Source organism: Lepisosteus platostomus, chromosome 7, assembly GCF_059453375.1.
Source record: "Lepisosteus platostomus isolate fLepPlt1 chromosome 7, fLepPlt1.hap1, whole genome shotgun sequence".
NCBI classification, from domain to species: domain Eukaryota; kingdom Metazoa; phylum Chordata; class Actinopteri; order Semionotiformes; family Lepisosteidae; genus Lepisosteus; species Lepisosteus platostomus.
In genome coordinates this window covers 59,723,038-59,741,668 of record NC_142617.1, presented here as the reverse complement: position 1 = coordinate 59,741,668, position 18,631 = coordinate 59,723,038, and the positions used below count along the sequence as shown (strand labels likewise).

At 40.7% G+C, this 18,631-nt stretch overlaps 1 protein-coding gene across 1 annotated transcript in view; it reads left to right on the top strand.

Annotated features, from left to right (window-relative positions):
* thsd4 (thrombospondin type 1 domain containing 4) overlaps window positions 1-18,631 on the top strand; it is a 148,853-nt gene that overhangs the window by 15,125 nt on the left and 115,097 nt on the right. Inside the window, exons 3-6 of the mRNA XM_088641475.1 lie at window positions 4,655-4,724; window positions 10,472-10,797; window positions 12,469-12,859; window positions 14,916-15,018. Of these exons, the coding sequence (XP_088497601.1) occupies window positions 4,655-4,724; window positions 10,472-10,797; window positions 12,469-12,859; window positions 14,916-15,018 (890 nt within the window). The remainder of the gene's footprint in view (window positions 1-4,654; window positions 4,725-10,471; window positions 10,798-12,468; window positions 12,860-14,915; window positions 15,019-18,631) is intronic.

Genomic DNA, 18,631 nt, shown 5'->3' with positions numbered 1-18,631 from the left:
CAATGTGATTCTTCTGTCTTTTACTTGCATAAATGCATAAAATGAATGTTTGTCTCCTGGAAGATGTTGTTATCAATTGCGTTGTGCCGTCTTTGAAGTGATTCCAGTCCTCAGGAGAAGTGCAGTCCAAACCTCTAACAGCCCACCCAACATTTAGCGTCTGGCTGTGTATGTCCCTGTGATTTCCAGAATCATTTAATGTGTGTACTTTGTTTCAATTATACAAGTTCTCTAACCAAGTGTGATGAGCAGATGAGAGAGAAAAGGCTGAGCCCAGAGTGCAGTCCAGGAATCCAGATGTGGACTAACTCGGGCACTAAACTGCTTCTGCATAGACTCACATGACATGATTTGTATTCTGTGCTCTTTGCCATGAATCCAAGTTTCCTATTTACCTTTTTTACTTCTCCTGTCGTGGCCTACATGCTGGCAGTGATGTATCTAGTGAGATTCCTAATTATTTATATTTAACTTTATTTCCATGTATGTGCCATTTCTAATTTTAATCTGGATTGTCTTGCATTGTCCATTTTGCATTCTGGGTGCTGAAAATTCCTTCCTGCTTCAGTACTTAATTTTCTGTAGTGTAGTTATATATAAATTATTCTGGTTCTTAGCTATTTTTTAAAAAAAGCTACATTAATACTAATGTTTGGTGTATTGAAATGAGCTTGTCATCTTAGCTAATCACCACATTGATGGCCAAATGTGAATTACAGCAGACTGTGTTCTATTTAGTTACCTTGTAAGTCCTCAATGACATCTCTTAAAGGGGAACTGCAACACTATTTTTATATTTCAGGGTTAGAAAGAATCAGCATTGACGAGTGCATTTCAAACCACAATGAAATTAAAATGCGCATGATAATGTCATGATCGTAGGCCCCTCCTCTTAAGGACGCTCCGGCTCTCCCTTGTTTATCTTTGATTTCCTGCACCTGCCTCCGGTTCCAGCCCCCTTCCTATAAAAGCCAGACACTCCCACCATTCCGGGCTCAGCTTTGGAAGACGGACTCCTGGAAGCCCGCCTACCAGCAAGTCCAGGAGAGGCTCGACGGCATCGGCTTCACAACGGCGTCCTGACCATCTGGGTCCGGGGCTGGGAGCGCCTGGCCCTGTTACCCCTTTTATTCCCCCGACCCCTCGCCAGACCCCGCTCTGGCTTTTAACTCTTGTCTTGTTCGACTTGGATGGACCACCCGGCTCTGGACATTTGCTCACCCATGGATTTTCCTACGGACTCCCTTTGGACTTGTTTTCCTTGGCCATTGCCCCCAAGCACCAGCGCACCTTGGACACGCCCCCTTGTTCTACTTCCAGCCCTGATCCTAGTCTTTCTTCCCGTGTTTGTTGCAGTCCCATCTGGATTTTATCATCTGCATGGGGTCCTGAAAAACGCTTCGTGACAGATAATGTGTAAAACCCCCAATTTCTATCACAAAATAGACAACATTTCTAGGTTTGTAGGGCATCACATCGCCATCATTGTCTGTGATTCAGAACAGGGCAACAAAACACCTGGTGATATGAAGCAGCCCAATGACATTGTAAACAAGCAGGCTTGTGAATACATCTTTTTTAATCCAATAGAAATTTTGCTCTTGACTTCGAGATTGTTTTGCCAACCAATACTTCTTGTTAACTGCATGCAGATCACATTGGAACATTTCTGCAGTGAAATGTCTGCTGCACAACCTGTACTCTTTTCGCTTGTACATCACATTGCATTAATCATTATAGGGACTAGTGAGCAGGAAGGGCCGCATCACAATACAATTCACACAAACTCTCGCTCTCGCCTGTGACGAGGCTGTGCAACATGCAACATACGACAACATGCCGGCTTATAGTACTTTCACAAAATTCATGATTTTGTGCTTGGTTTGGAATTTGTAAAATTTGTGATACCCTCAATTAATTTTTTGTTACTGTGATTTAATACCCAGTCTGATAAATTAGAACTGCAGCTCCTGTTTATCTCAAATCCTACAAAAGAGTACAAATTTATTTTTTTCTCTGTGATGGGCCATAAACCAGGAGATTTAAATGACAAGTGACTTGTTATTCTTGGAACAGGAGAGCAGGCTTCCAGAATGATGCTGCACTGTGGTACTTAAAGTCAAATGCTGTTGTAATTACCACATTACTTGCAGAGCACTTGTGATAGTGTACAGGTATCTAGTCTTAGTTCACACATAAGATCCCAGGGTCACAATTAAGGACGGTATGTACATCCTGGTCAGTAAGTTGCTAATTTATTTGCTTGTTGGTCCCTAAGACTTAATCAGATTGCTTCTTGAATGAACACAGCTGTTAGAGGTTGTCTGGTTTCTTCTGGTAATGCCTCTTGGGCACATGTCCAGCAATGAAGCACTGCCGAGCATTCTTAATTACTGTACCCTGAAGTTATGGCTTTGAAAAGAATGCAGACCAGGTACATATTTTCTGTGCTTATGGCTCAGGGCATTCCATTTTTACAAGAGCATGGGGATAAAACAGGCACAAACAGCTCAGTCCATCGCACGCTTATTCGCATGATGCAGAAAAACAATATAATTTCTATTTGAACTGAATATTCAGAGAAGATACTCTACCCTTTAGGAACAGAGGTCACAAAGATGTATTTTCACATATGTATTAAGGGAACAACACAAAAATGTTTGGAATGTGGCCGTTCGTCTCGGTTTCTTAAAATCGATTAAAATAATTGGAGTGTCATTTGTATTGTTATTACACAAGTTCCAGTTCTGAATTTTCATTTTCACTTGGCTGTGTTAAAAGCTTATTTTTTCTCCAAGGACGAAATTCTAAAGTACATCAAAATCTTCTATATTTGGTCAGGCACACTTAGCGTTTTGAAAGAGCATAAGGAAGGCAGCCTGCTTTCAGTGCACTAGAGCATTGCCACCATACAGGTTGTACCACGAAAATCACCTGCCTGTGGATGAGCTGTACATCTGCTGTCTGAGGCACATGCATGTGTTCCTAACCTTGAGTCAAACAGGGATTCCTTCATATTCAGTCAAGAGTACAATGATTATTGAGTTAAAATCTTAACGTGAAGAAAAAACATTTAATGGTAATTGAATTCAGATAATTTAAATATCTGTTTCTTATTAAGTGTATGTTGAGGAAAATGTGGAATCAAAGCCAAAAAGAGAAAACACTCTAAGTACTCCGTAGTAAGCAAGAAAAGAATACTTCTAAACTTGAACAGGAATGGAAATTTCACTAAGAAGATTGAGGAGAGGGGAGTGCCTGATTGCAGTATATAAAATACAAACACCAAAACCCACCAGTTACATACAGAGAAACAGAAGCTTCTTATATCCGATTGGAAGATACTCATGAACTTATTTGCACTTGGGTGGTACTGCTTGAATATCGCAGATGTGGACTGTGCTTGTTCTCGCCAGTCCCACTGGCTGATCTAATTCTGAGAAGGATATGATATAATTTGGCTTCAGATTGTTGGAATCTGCCTTGGACTGTTCCTAAAAAAAAAAAAAATAGAAACAGCCATTATGAATGAGGACTTGACTTCTAAGCAAGGATTCATGACATTGAGCAAATGCCAAAGCTAAGCCTGTACACATGGCTGAAAAGTACAGTAGTCACTCCAATGGACTATACCCTGCCAGCCGAGTACATTTATAAGTCATACTCATTTTTTAGTTTATTAGTGTTATCAAATGTACTATATACTGCTTTTGCTACAGTAGGTATCATCCTGATGCTTTGGCCATGTTTTGAGTCACTGTAACTGCTCCATCAGTGTGAAACAATGTAATTGGTGCTTTCCCTGATGGCAATGGCATCATACAAATATAAAGGTTACTTAAGTGAGAAGGCCACATGGACTGTCTTCAAGGTGTTTCCATCTCCTATTGATTGCATGAATCAAATAACTTAGGCAAACCTTATTTTCAAGACTACATGTGTTTAGTAGTTTTGTAATAATTGGTTTTGCATTTTATTGAGGGTGAATAAAAACATTGATGAATTCCTGAACATGGCTGTGCACGGCTGAAGGGAGAGCCTGTGTGCTCAGAGGCTGCCATCAGTCTGAGGCCTGTGAGCTCAGCCCATCAGTCGCAAGCCTGGGTACGCTCCTGGGATGAAGAGCAGGCTTGGGTGACCAGGGCCCAGAGTTCTCCTGCAGTGATCACTTATCACACCCATAGTGAATAGACTCTCACCTGGGCCAGAGTTAATCGACCAATGTCAGCTGGAGAGTCTTGGAATCTTTTCTCAGCAACACAGCCCACAGTGCCGACAGGCTGAGCTCCTTTAGCAGGATCTGTGTGATTTTGTCCGGTACCAGCAAGACTGCACACTCATCCTGCCTTGTGCCTCTGTGAGCTGTAGGCTTATTTTGCTTATTTTATTTGGGCTTATTATTTTTTAAAGTTGCATTCTAATGAAAATGATCACAGGTAAAAAATACAAATTTAGTAGCATAATTTTAGCGAAATAATGATTGCTAGTAAAACTAATCACACTATCCTTACACGTTTTAATGAAAAAAACTCATAGGGATGTATTGGTGATCTGTCCCTTAATATACTCTTTGGTGTGCTTCCTCATATCTTGTCGTGTTTTTTTTCCCATCTGCTTCTCATGACAGTCAACCTGATTTCTTTCTCCTGTGTAGAATTCCCGTGCTTCTGTTACTGATTGGTCCGACCCTGGTGGATTGTCAGCACACAGTGGAACACAGAAAGGTAAATGTCTCAAACTGAGTTTGGTTACTTTTTGAGGAGCCGGTTTCTATCCAGAGGACAGAACAGCTGGATGGGTGAAACCCAGACATTTCACCTGCTGCAGTGTTCTGGGAATTAACTTGTTGGCATGAGTAGCTCCTCAGTGAGCAAATGCAGAAAAGGCAGCGGTTTTTATAAAAAGAAAAAAATGTGATGAATTCATTTCAGTGCAGGTGTAACATTTGGAAATTGTAACGTGGCAATCTCCATTAGCTCTTCAACTTTAAAATCATCTCCAAAATAATAACAATAATCACCAAAATAATTTCTTGCTCTTCTAAACACATTGTAAAAAGCATGAAGACATGTGCACTTACTGTAATACATCCCCAGAGACACTACTTCTACAATATCAGTAACATATGGGTAAAATATTTCCTCTGAAAATTAAAAAAAATCCTCTTAATCTTAATCGATTGGCTTCTGCGAAACACAAGCCAAGGAGCAGCAGCTGCTGACAGATGACAGATGAAATTATGTCAAGTGTTACAGCACATGTATCAGTATAAACAGCTTTAGGATCATTATCCCAGAGCACCAGATTCCTAAAAAGAGCTTCGGTCTTGTAGGATTTGCATTTTCATGTTTCTGCATAAGAATCTTCTCATCTGAGACCTCCCATGCTGCTCCTCATTGTACTTGACGTTAACAGAAATGACATTCACAAGCATTTTCATTTTCTTCACCAATATTAGGTATGATTATGATTTTCAGGTCAGTTGTAGAAAATTTGCATCCCCAAGTTTCCAAGTCACAAAAAGTAAGTCAACCCTTGATTAATGTGATTAGTTAAGAAACGTTCTGAGCACACTTAATTAAATAACTTAAGTTAATGACTTTATAAAGGAAATTTAAATACCCATGCGGATTAATAATATATATTAAATTGAACAATTAAACATATTCCCCTTGAGTTAAATGACAACTCCATCGCCCAGTCAACCCAAGCTGTCTTCAGTGTTCTAATGAAGAGATTCCAAAGGGAAGTTCCAATCCATTAAAATCTGTGAACTAATCGCAATTCTTTTCCTTTGCAGTGTTTCAAGGGAAAACATGATCATAAAAGCATTTTGAACACAAAGGAGCATGAGGAAATAATTTAGTGATATTAGAAATTTCTCAGTTTAAAGAATATATTAGGCCAGTCTTTTCTGACTGTCTCTATCAAAGACGCTCTTCATTGTGCTCTGGCAGCTGGATGAAAGCACGTGTGGAAAGGGCCATTTGTACTCAGTTCAGAGCAGGAGCAACTCTAAAAGCCAAGTTAAGAAACTGGCATTTAAGCTTATCCCTTCCCTGTCTGTCTCTGGTTTCATCTGACCCTAATGTGTCCCAGTTGTGCAGTGAGTGTGGTTTTAAAGCGCTTTATATCCTCAAAAACGTCCAGACCCAGGTGGTGCTCAGTCACCTGCTGCAGTATTTCTTATGAAAGAGAAGAACTTTATAGAAACCTGTGATGTGAAAGCTCTTTAGGAAAAGGAACAATGTAAATGATATTGATGTCTGATGTATATGGAAAGATAATGAAAATGAAGCACTGGAATAGTTCCTCCCAGGAAAGAGCGCGTACAGTGTGTAAAGTACACGGGGAGAGGCGACTGTCTGTGCTTTGTCAGTGGCAGGATGGTGACCTCTGCTGGTTAGATACCAGTAGAGTGTTGATGGCAGCTGGGTTCTCTGAATAATTTGAAAATCAAATATTTAATCATTTTAGTATTACAAGAGCTCTTGCACGTGTGTTTAAATGATTTATATTAGTCTCCGGACTGTGGGTTTATTAACAGTGCGACGTACACTTACCTTGAAGTCAAAACCTTTGCGGCTTCCTGCAGAGCTGAATCTGGCTGCCAAGGAAGTTACTTCAGTTACAATACAGTGATGTGATTTGCATTGGATGCAATGCTGGGTTGTAACTGTCTTGAATAAACTGTCACAATGTCAGGCACCTTGCATTTCTGCTTCCTTATAAAAAGATAAAACACCAGTACTCCCCAAATACAGGTCTACAAACTAAAGCACTCATTACCTGCCTTACCTGGGCTTGACCTTTGACTCCGACGGCAGGGGTCCAGCACTGGCCTGTGGTTTTGCTTCTTTGCCAACATGTGGGATTAAGAGGTCAAGGAAACGGAAGCTGGTCCCTCAGTGACCTGTTGCATCTCCTATAAGACTGGTGATCCCTGGACAGCAATTCCAGGGGTGTCCAATCCTGGTCTCGGAGGGCGGGTTGGTGTGTCTGCTGGTTCTCCCTCTCTTTATAGCAGCATAAGCCAAAGAGCTGGGAGAAGCCAGTAACCAGCTGGCCTAGCTTGTGAAGAGCTGAGCTGGAGTGAAAACCTGAAGAGACACTGGCCCTCCAGGATCACAATTGGATGCCCCTGAATTATGCAGTTTTATTGTGGAGTCGCAGCTTCCTGTGAGAAACAGCAGTGAACTCCTCCGCTAAAAGAATGTATTTAACAGCAGAAAAATACAGATAGGAGAGATTCCATTTTTCACACAAGCAGTAGCTTTGATGAATGGACAGAAAAGCAGAAGTGTCAGTGGAGGAGCACAGCTGGTTTATTGTGATTTCTTAGTCTGGGTTATTTTTGTCACCCTGAGCGTCATCCTCAAGGAGCTTGAAAGTCAGAATTCGGTGGTCTAGGTGTAGGATCATTATCGCAGATTCAGAAATAACACATTTACATGCTTCAAATTCTAGTGCACGACCCTTAAGAACCTGTAGCCATCTACCCTGTCTGTGTAGTGCTGCAGAACATGGATACCAGGTAGAAGGTTTCATATATACAGTTACTATTAGACAATGACTTCTTTAGACCTACAGGGTTAGACATGTTTTCCCAACTATACCTATTAACTGAATTCTACAGTACAACTACAGCTATTGTTGCAGTTTAATTGTATATGTTATAGACAATATTGTCAGCATAACGGTTTTTGTTGATTCAGAGAACATCTAATAAACTTGAGTCAGTCCATCAGTCAGGGGGCATGTAGACCCAGCTGATCTCCCAATCTGTGATCACTGAGCAGCTCCCCATACCTGCAGCTGCAGAGACTGGGGCTGGGCTGAGATTATGAGCTACCAGTGCCAAGAGCAGGGTGATGATCAAGGACCGGGCTCGAGTACCTACAGCTTAGTCTGCATCCTTGGTACCCTTTTGCAGGCAACTAAGAAAACAAAGGGGCGAGTTATGCATTTTATGCTAATGTATTTTATGGAAATTATACATAAAGCATTAATATTGTAAATATGAAATGTTACCCAGTACTAAATTGGGCTTTAAGAGAGTTAGCTTGGTTACACTACAGTGCCGATGCCCTGTTCAGTGTATGGTGCCTGGCTGCAGCTTGTGCTCTCCAGTAGGGCTGAGCTGGGGGTGAGGTTGTGGCTCATTGCCCTAAGCAGAGCAAACGGGCCAGACTGGCTGCAGGGACACTGAGCAGCTGCTAGAGGCCGCTGTGGTGTGTAGTGAGCAAACAGCTGTGCGCACACAGATACTGCATGTGTGCGTACACGCTGAGGCTGGCAACCAGACTCCTGCTGGCCAGCGACCTGCAGCTGTGAAGGGCAGATATAAAACCCTTTACAAACCCAGGTTTAGAGGTGCAGTTGAATTACCCTCTCTTGGCACAAGCATCAGAAATAGAAAACTTCGAGATCATTGGTGGACGATGGTTTATTGTGAACAACTGGGATTTAACTATTATTCAGAGGGCAACAGGTGGCCTTTGCCTTAGTTAAAATCCTATTTATATAAGATGCAGTGCTTCTAGGGTGGTGCTCATTCTCCAGTAAGCAAAAAAAAGTACAACAGTATGCTGCTAGAGGGGAGATCTTCTTCACATGGTGGTAGTAGTGGGATAGTGTTCTCTAGAAGAGGTTAGCACAGATACAGCTTCAACCATCATGCAGTAGAATCGCAGGAGGTTCGAGTAGGGAGCTGAGTCAGAATGCACAGGCTGCAAAGGGACATCCAAAGCTGTCTCCATAGCCTAAACTTTGTTTCTTTTCTTTAGCTTTCAGCATGGAAAGTACCTTTTCTTGTTCCATGGCAAAATTAGAGGAGTTTTCCTTCTCCTTTTTTTCTATAATGGGGGAATTGGTTAAGGCTTTATGCAGGCGATTGCTACAGAGCAAGCCACCAAAACAACAGCCATGAGTTTATCACAAAGAAGCTTGCAAATATTTTAACTTTTAAAAGAAGCCCTTTGAGCTAATGTCTAAAAGGAGTCTAATGTCTAAACAGTCCTTACAGACTTCATTTCTGGTCTTTAAAACCTGTGGTCATTTAGTAGGGCCTCAGGTGCTTGACCTTCTATACCTTGTTTGGGAATGGTTGCAATCTAAGATGAACAGGTCTACCACAATCATGGAAGTGATGGGGTTATGCAAATACTGGACCATAAGGCAGCACTGAGGGTGAAGAAATCAGGCAGCCCATCTTTAGGTACCTACATTGTCTAGCATGCAGTAGTAATAAAGGAGCAGCCACACAAACAACGATGATGTCCATGGGAATATCATGTCTTAGGTCAATCCCTTGAGAGCAATAATTCTGAATGAATTATCTGTTTTTCATATCGCAGCTATTGGAACCAGTTTCCACTAGATTCTGAGAAATGATCTCTATAATAGTTTCAACTCATAGCCTCATGCATATAAAATAGATTTGTGATGTCAAAACATTTTCAAGCGGTCTAGATGTTTAAGCATGCATGCATTAAACATTTTCAATGCTCCACATCTCGATGGAGTTTTCATTGTTATTGTGCAAAGGAGTATCTTCACCTGGTAGATATTTCCCATGGACAAAAGCACAGGGAATTGAGTACCTATAAAATGTAGATGTTATCTGTTAAAAAGACCAAGTTAGCAAGCAGGTCCCTGTTAAAAAATGGAGATATAATATTGATTAGTAATGCCCTTTTAAGATTCAAATGTGACTGCTCTTTGCCCTGTCAAAACTTTTTTTAGTTAGAAAACATTAAAAAACATTTTTTCTAATCAACCTACAGACATCATTACTTTGGTTTTTAGTTTTCAGTTTAAAACAATGTTTCACGTAGAATACAGTCCAAAAAGATACAGCGTATGAATATATCTCATTGTGAGTTTTACAATTATTCATTTTCTGTGAATCTGTGAAGAATTTGTAAAATAAGTCATTTGTCCTCCCAATCCCATCAGATAGCATTGAAGTAGGAGGCAAGTGTTTCAAATATATATCCTCCGTCCTTTTAGAGAATGTGATTAAGGCTAAATCTGATATTTACTGTATAACTTCATTATTATGTTAAAGAAAACCTCTGCTTCCATACAGTAAGTTGCCTTCAATGAGGATATTGTATACTGTAAAAGAATGGAACAGGATCCACAAATCCACAAATTTCACAGTTTCTAATTCCAGTTCCTGTCTTTATCACTGAGTGCCAATAAGAGGCATTGTTTTTAAAACTTTCCATGTTTTAACAGTCTATGTCCTTGTGTCCTCTCCGTTGTGAAGGTTTATTACAGAGACTATTGCAGAGATTGTGAAGGCAGGTTGACAGGGGTAAGAGTTTGAAATGTGAGTGAAACAGGATTTTTGATGTATACAATGTTAATCTATAGACTAGAGGTCTATCAGTGTCTGAGGCACAGATTAGACCTCTGTTTCTGCTCTAATCATGGCGATAACTCCCATCACCCTGCTCTTCCGTAGGTCCCCCAGAGGATAGGACCGCAGCAGGACGCCGCAGACGGGAGGGGGGAGGTGTCGGGGTCCTGGGGCCCCTGGGGGCCCTGGGCGGCGTGTTCGCGCTCCTGTGGCGGGGGTGTGAGGGAGCAGACGCGCCCCTGCCTGGCCTACCCCCAGGAGGTGGCGAGAGTCCCTCACGGGGTGCCCCCCCACACGTTGGCCCCAGGCCGAGTGGTGTCGGCGCTGCGCCCCTCGGTCCCGCTGCACCGCCCCAGCCGGCCGCCTCGGTCCAATGACACGCACCCCCAGAGCGCGGGCGGGCCGGCGCAGAGCTCGAGGCCTGGCCACAGGTGAGGGACTCTCGCACCCTTTCCCTTCCTCATACAGGCACTGCGCTCAAGGGCTTCCCGTGGGAGCTGGTGTGTTTCCGGCCTGCGGTTCGGGACAGCTCGCGAGTCGCGAAGTGAGACTTATCTCACGGCACTGCAGGGACAGGCCGATGGCACCCCATGCAGCTCTGGAGACAGCCCTTGTTATTTAGACATTTTTGTACCTACAAACATCTTGCAAATCTAACTAGGACAACTTTGAAAAAAATTCAACGCATTAGGACAGATATTTGTGTTATTTTTTACTCTATTCAGTTGAATGCTATTGACGTGTTGGAACACATCTTCTAGGGAAACGGCAAACCTATTTATAAATTTCAGGGTTAGAAAGAATCAGCACTGGTGGCTGCATTTCAAACCACAATAAAAGTAAAATGTACAGAGTAACCTATACAATCTCCAATTTACATCACAAGATAGACTAAATGTCCAGGTACACGCAGCAACATGTTCTGATTTCAGAACGCGGCAGCTAAACTTCCATTGATGTGTTGTGGCCTTATTACATTGTTAACAATCAGGCTTCTGAATACATCTCTTTTAATCCAATAGAAATATTGCTCTTGAGTTTGATATAGTTTTTCTGACAAATACTATTTACTTGTTAACTCTGCATGCAGATCACGTCGGAACATCTCCGCTCGTAGATCACATTACTTTTCTCATTTCAGTGACTAATGAGCAGAAAGGGACCTCGTAATTGGAGCATGTGTTAACATAGCAACTTACAGTACTTTAATCAAGTTCGTTTCTTGCTTAATTTGGAATTTATACAATTTTTCATCAATTAATTTATTTTATTACCGAGATTTAGTAGTCGGTGAAACATTTTACAGTGCATTCTGTTTAGTGTCAGTCTAGTTGAAATTTGAAACAAAGTATAGCACTCCATCCTGTAATGGACTTGACTGCCTTCCAATTAAACTCTTTTTTTTAAATTGCCTTCACATTCTGTTTTGCACGTCTCCTATTTTTGTGCTGTTCCTGTGAGCCCCTTTTAAAAAGGCTTAAAATAAACAAGATGGCAGTTGACTAACGGTGCTTTTTTAATGGGAAACCAAAGCAACAAAAAACGTTACCAAAACTTGGAGTAGCTGCTAAGAACAATTTAATTTAAATGCTCTCAGTATAATAAGTGATGCATTTCCTTTGACAAAAGTCCCAGAGAGAGTGTCCATGAATACCACATTCCATTTTGTAAATTTGTCTTGATGACACCTCGTGACTTCAACAAGGAGTACTTTGTGACCAGAAGATCCGGCTCCTTTCAAAGAATGAACTTCGTGAACGAAATAAAGAGCGAGTCACACATGAGACTCCAAGCAAAAGAGGTGCAGACTGAAGGTCTGATTCCATTTATTTAGACTGTTTTCTAAGTTTAAGGTTTTAAACCTACAAAATGAAGTTTAGAAAATTTAATTACCTTATTAAAAACAGCCAGACAGATGTACTAATTATTTCAATTAATCAGTCATACAGTGTTTTGGTCTTCAGAAAATCCAGAATCAAATCCTGCTAATAAACTCTTCTGAGTTGTGTTGCCAATGACCTTTGTGACCAGAATAAGCACCAGCAGCACACTGCCTGTTCACTGTACTTAGACCTCTGTACTGTTCCTTGCTTTTCCCACAGGGGTAGCAGTGAGAAACAGATCACGCCAGGGAGATATGGCTATGGTAAACTTCCCTACATCGTGCCACTCAAGACAGACACTGGGCAGGGGCAGAGGGCCCCCAGACCTCGTAGGCAGCGCCAGGCCTCCCACCCTCGTAGGAGAGGGCAAGGCCAGGGGTACAGACAGCAGAACCCACACCCGGGATATGACACGGGAAACGGCATCTACCGCGTCTCTCAGAGCAGAACCCATCACGCCAGGACTTCTATATACCAGCCCGCCCAGAGCCAGTATCCGGGCAGCGGGTCGTCTCTGCTCCTCTCTCCTCACCTCAGATACCCCGGCCCGGGCGTGACCACTATTAAATGTGTAGGAGCCCACAAGCAATACAAGATCTGTAACACTAATGTAAGTACAGTACTTCACATCTGCACCCAGAACCGTTCTCAGCATCGTCTGTAAAGAGTGCATTTCCCCCCTTTTCGAATAAGATTTTGCCCGATTGCATTACTCCACCTTTTGAATAAAATATGAGGTATTTATTTTTTCTCAGTTGACATCCCATATAACACTGTCATTCAAGGTTGTACTAATATTTAATAAAATAATCAGGTCTTGGAATTGGAATCGAATGCAGCCTTACATTTTGCAGGTGCAGGCTTTTTTACTTTAAGGTTGCTTAATTTGTTTTTTCAGTTCTTCCATGAAATGTATGTGGAAAATTCTTCTTCCTTGACTTTTAAATTCTCTCCTCATGTAATTTATAGTTGACATTTTCTGTACAGCTTATACAGATTTGAATACAAGAGCAGAATGTGCTGTTCTTCCACAAAAAATGGATTTAACAATAAAGGTGCAAAATGTTGCTTTATTTTCTTTCAATTTTAGAGGAAATTGTACTTTTGTAACCAATCAAATGACTTAATTGTCTTCCTCATCATGAATTCCGCTGTACTTTACAACTTGATTTGAAAATTGAAAATTGTACTAGAATGTTTTTTTCACAGAAATGTGGTTCAGATTATTTAATTCAACTACCTGCTTTCCTGTTTATCTTTGCATCAAATATGTTTTTTTATAGGTGGGTCTCTAGTTACATTTGTAAATCTCATAATAAAGATGGCAATTTCAGGAATTTTACTTACAGCAGCAGAAGTAGATAAAAGCCCAGTAGGGGGCAGAGCACATATCTCTGGAAGGTGCTGTACAGCAGGCCAGGTCCATTCAACTCATCTCAGCTGGTGAAGAGGCACCGTGTCCTGGTTTTCATTCAAATTCAAGGCAAAACATTCTTACTCTTACAACCAAACTCAACACTTTGTTGAAAAAGTCCTTCCCTGTTATACATTGGATGCTGAAATATATCAATATCCAACCATCTCTAACCAGAAAGCTGTTTACGCTGTCCTGTAAAGGTTATTGGCAACTTGTAACCTATCCTGGAAATCCCAGACACAGGACAGAACGATGTCCTGACTGGGACGCAAGTCCTTCGCAGGACACACAAGCAAGGACACAAAGGGCACCCTGATCCTGTTAATTACAGTTAACGTTTTGCTTTAATAATGTGCAGCTTCTCAGTGAAGTTAACCAAATACTTGATTAACAAAAAGATCATCAGACACATATAAACAGTCAAGAAAGTGAAATATTTCCGATTAAGTTCGTAATTTAGTAACTGAGACTGTTAATATGTAAAAAGTGTACCAGTCTTGCACTAATGTAGGTATCAGAGTAATGTCACAGACCGCAAGAACCAACAAAGACAGCAGTTTCCAGTGTAAGGGCTGAGTGTTACAGATTTTATGTGTTTTTCAAGAGCAAAGTTATACTCTACATGTAGTGACTAAGAGAGGATAGTTTTAAGATTTAGTTCTACTTCAAAGAACGAATTCAACATTACTTGTTAACTATGCAAAGAGAGCTTAAACTTTCCAGGCAAATGTATTGATTGAAGTATAATACGTGGAGACAAATTCATGTCTTTGTGATACTTCAATTAATGCAATATATTGCTCTGCATTAGCAAGAGAACTCTGCCAAGACTTGTGCACAGTGGAAAAAAAACCCTTTTAAGCTTCAACGTGTACAAAGGGAGGAAATCAATGTCTGGACTAATACTGTAATGAGACTTCAGAAACACCCATGCCTCTGTAAAACTCTACACCTCGCGAATCCACCTTTGTCCAGAGACATGCAGCAATCCCTCATGTCTGATTGCGTCCAGTTTCCATTAGAGCTACAGCTGAGGGACGCAGGAATCGGGTTTACTCTTTGCTTGCTCTGGATTTGGGAAAATGTTAATGGGCTTTTAAAAATTGTCTATCTAACCTTTTACTTAACTGTACGCATTATTCTGTGATGGCCTCTCTTTCCTTCAAGAACTCTCTCTTGCTAACCTAAAGAGACTCATGCGTCTTGGCAAGTAAATTAACCAAAATGTCTGCTTTCTTCTTCTTTGCAGGCCTGTCCTTCGAGCAGCCGGAATATCCGTGAGGTGCAGTGCTCCTCCTACAACAACAAACCCTTCATGGGAAGGCTGTACGAGTGGGAGCCGTTCAACGAAGGTAAGACAGCCTGACAAAGTACTGGTGCTCGTGGCTGATCGGACAGCACAATGCCCGACAGAAAAAGATGCAGTCGAGTTCTGGGCGGAAATGTGGCACGTCTAGGCAACAGAGATACTGTACGAGGCCTGTGTGAACATCACATAACAAGCTCTTATTCTTTTCTGTGACTGGATGCACAGCCAGGGGTGTGTTTTTTACTGTATTCTGCTTCTTTATTCTTTTGTTGATCGTTCCATGGGATGCAGAAAAAACGTGTGTGATGTTTACAAAGAACCAGATTTATTCTCTCTTCGAGGGAAGTCCTGCTTCTAAGACCTACAGTACTTAGACTGGGTTTATCATTACCTTGTCCTTTCCCTTTGCACAGGCTTCATTGCTGCTTCTGCCTCTAGTCAGTGTCCAGGGTGTGAACTGGTGCCACATGTGACTGCAGAAATGTGGGAGCACCATTGTCAAGTGCGACCACAGCACCACACTGTGATTCTGAATGGGCGTCTGCCTGAATGGGCACTGATGCCAGTGGGCATCGGGTTAAGAACTGCTGTGTCAGTGGTGGTATTGTTATGTTTCTCCATCTTATTTTTATTTACTGGCTTCTTTCAGTCAAATCTTTCACTCTTCTTTTACCTGTAACAACACTTATTGCATTGTTTACATAACACCTCTAAACATTTTCCGCATCTCCTACTCATCGTTTCTCTTTTCCCTTGTGAATGGATTTGTATTAGTTTTTATCTTTCCTCATGGTCCATTTTCCTTCATTTCAGTCTCTAGTAAATAAGTACAGAATAATATTTAAATGAAAAGCATTCCTATTAGTGGATAGATACAGTATTTATAGCTCATTATGCTGTTGTGATTTTAATTTGAACAATTGAAGGCTGATTTTCAAGCCATTCCATGAAGATCTGGAGGTGGGCTGGGAGCTGCAGCTTTTTATAGCAAATAGTAAAGAAATCTGTGCAGACTTAAAATAAACTGCATTTGGCTTTACAGTTTCAGGTAAAGGCGTTTAGACAGAACCAATGCTACTGTACTGTATGTGTGGTTTCATTCACAGTTTAAGGGTATTTTATAGGGTTTTTGGCAAAAAAGCAGACAGTAACATTTAAGGCTCGGTGCACACAAATCTGGCAAGCTGTGTTATTGCAGGCTTCTGTGTTGATCTGTTCAGTCGCAGTGCTCTCAGGTGATCCACTCTTGGAAATGAATAATTTACTCACATTTCTTGAGTGGGGAAAGTGCTCAGTTTCAGTGACCTTTACTTCAGGATTTACTGTAGATTAGGGATATGTTTAGCAAATTGTTTCACTGCAGTCTGGCTAAAAAGGCTGGTCACTGCCAAATCCCCACAAGAACGTCTGCTTTAACAGCTTCATTTACCAGTAAGTAGCTTAAGAAGTTGATACGAAACTTAAAACTACATTAAACCTTTGCATAGTTGAGGTACTGTACTATTATTTTATGTTTTAAATATTGTGCTGTCCTTTAAGATTTTGAATGAGTGATTTCATTATAACTTCTACACAATGTAACCTGGTAGTATTTCAGTACTGTGAAGTTAAACATGTTTTAGTACATTTTCACTTAAACAGCAAAAAAAACAACAACACACTAAATTAATATTATCTTTTTTATCAATAGTGTCTTTTTTTTGGACTCAGACTCAGGTTATTTTATTAAAACAGATTTCTGGCAGCATGATCACAGAATCTGAATGAAAATACACATCAAAGAATAATGATTATTTTTTCATCATGAAACATGAGACAATGTCTAAAGGAAAACTCTGAAAAGTATTGGGTCTGAGCTCCCTCATCATTCACACAATCCTGGACACACTGACACACAAGCTGGGCTCTGAGCAGCCTGCGGACACACTATGCAGCTACAGCTGGATGGAACAGGTTGGCTTGATAAACTTGTCTCCCGTTTGTCCCACAGATGTTCTGCTGGACGCCATATCAATCTTATCTTATCTCAATGTCAGGAGGAAGCAGCAGTTGACATGTCTGCTTGTCCTCATGCACTCTGTCTGCTCTAGGGAACTGTGACCATAAGGCCAGCCTAGTAAACCACTGTATTGGGGTAAAAACAAATTACAGTATTTCAATGTTTTAATTACTATTAATTCATATAGTTTTGAATTTTGCAGAGCATGAGTGAGCTTGTAACAATTGAACTTAAGTCTAATTTTCCCTCATTGTTTAATTACCCTACGGTTTCGGCACTAATCTTTAGGGGATTCACTGGGGTTTTTCATAGCTTTTTTGTTTTTGTCTTCTGTGTAACTTTCAGTTTTGTTGTCATGCAATGTGCTGAGGTGTGTTGGTAAACAGTGAGTAACCTCTGGGTGGGAATTGTGTGGCATTAAAGGGAGTGGCAGAGTACTGGATTACTGAACCTGTAAATAAAACAATGAATTAATTGAGAGAGAGTCTCTGCTAGAGAAGTGAATAATTCAATGGTGATAAAAAGCCACATCCCCTGTGTTTGTGTGAAACACAGTATGATCCCTAGAGGATGAACCATTATTGGGAAGGATGAGAATAAACATTTATAAAAAACTGTTACTCTTAGGTTACTTAATACTTTTGTTTTCTTTGTATTGCTGCCAGCTGTGCTAAGCCTAACACTTAGTGTATCTGCTCATCACTGACTAGGCTGATGCTATTCTGAGGTTGAACAAAATGTCTTCTCACATGTAAAGTTATAGAAATGATCATCTGAAGGAGAGATCTTGCTTAATTTTATTCTAACTGAACCTAAAGCACATTATATGGTCAGAGATTTTCCGAAGGCTTTTGATATCTTTGTTCAAAAGATTAATTCTTAAAAAAAACAGGCAGTATTCAATCAAGATGTTCATTTGGAGTGAGAACTGGTTAATGAGTGGAAAAGAACAGAATATGGCAGAAGACTCAAGTTGGGGCGATCTAATTAGTGATGTACCACAGTGATCTGTAGTGGGAACACGCCTCTTAATTCACATCATTAATCTAGGTTCTGTATAGTTAGTGAAGTCATGTTTGCTGCTGATATCAAAACAAGATGATTAACAAATATTGTAGAATATGCAAAGGACTTTTCACAATTCAGGATGGGCAAAAATCTGAAAGTTGACATTTGAAGTGAACATGTGAAGTGTTGTTCATGCAGGGAGCAAAGTATGAATGCAAGATGGGAGAAGCTTAATGTGTAGATGCGACCTGTGAAAACAAAATGTAACTGTCTACACTGACACATCATTGTCCTAGTGTTAAAGTTCTACAGTGTGGTGATGAAACCTTATTTAGAATAGTGTGTTCAATTTTGTGCACAACTTTACCATAAATACGCTTATAAAAAATAATTAATTGTTTATATTAATAATTTTTAGTCTTGGATGGCAAAGTCTAAGAGACTGAATCCTGAAAGTCCTTGGCAAAGCAAACTTCAAGACACAATTGGAAATAAAACAATTAATCAAGTGAGATTAGGTGCATTGAAAACAGTGAACAGGACACAGTTTATACACAAGGTCATGGGAGTCTGGAACAAGCTACTCAGCCATGTTCTCAATGCTGATACCCTGGGCTTGTTCAAGAAATAGCTGGCTGAGAGAGTATCT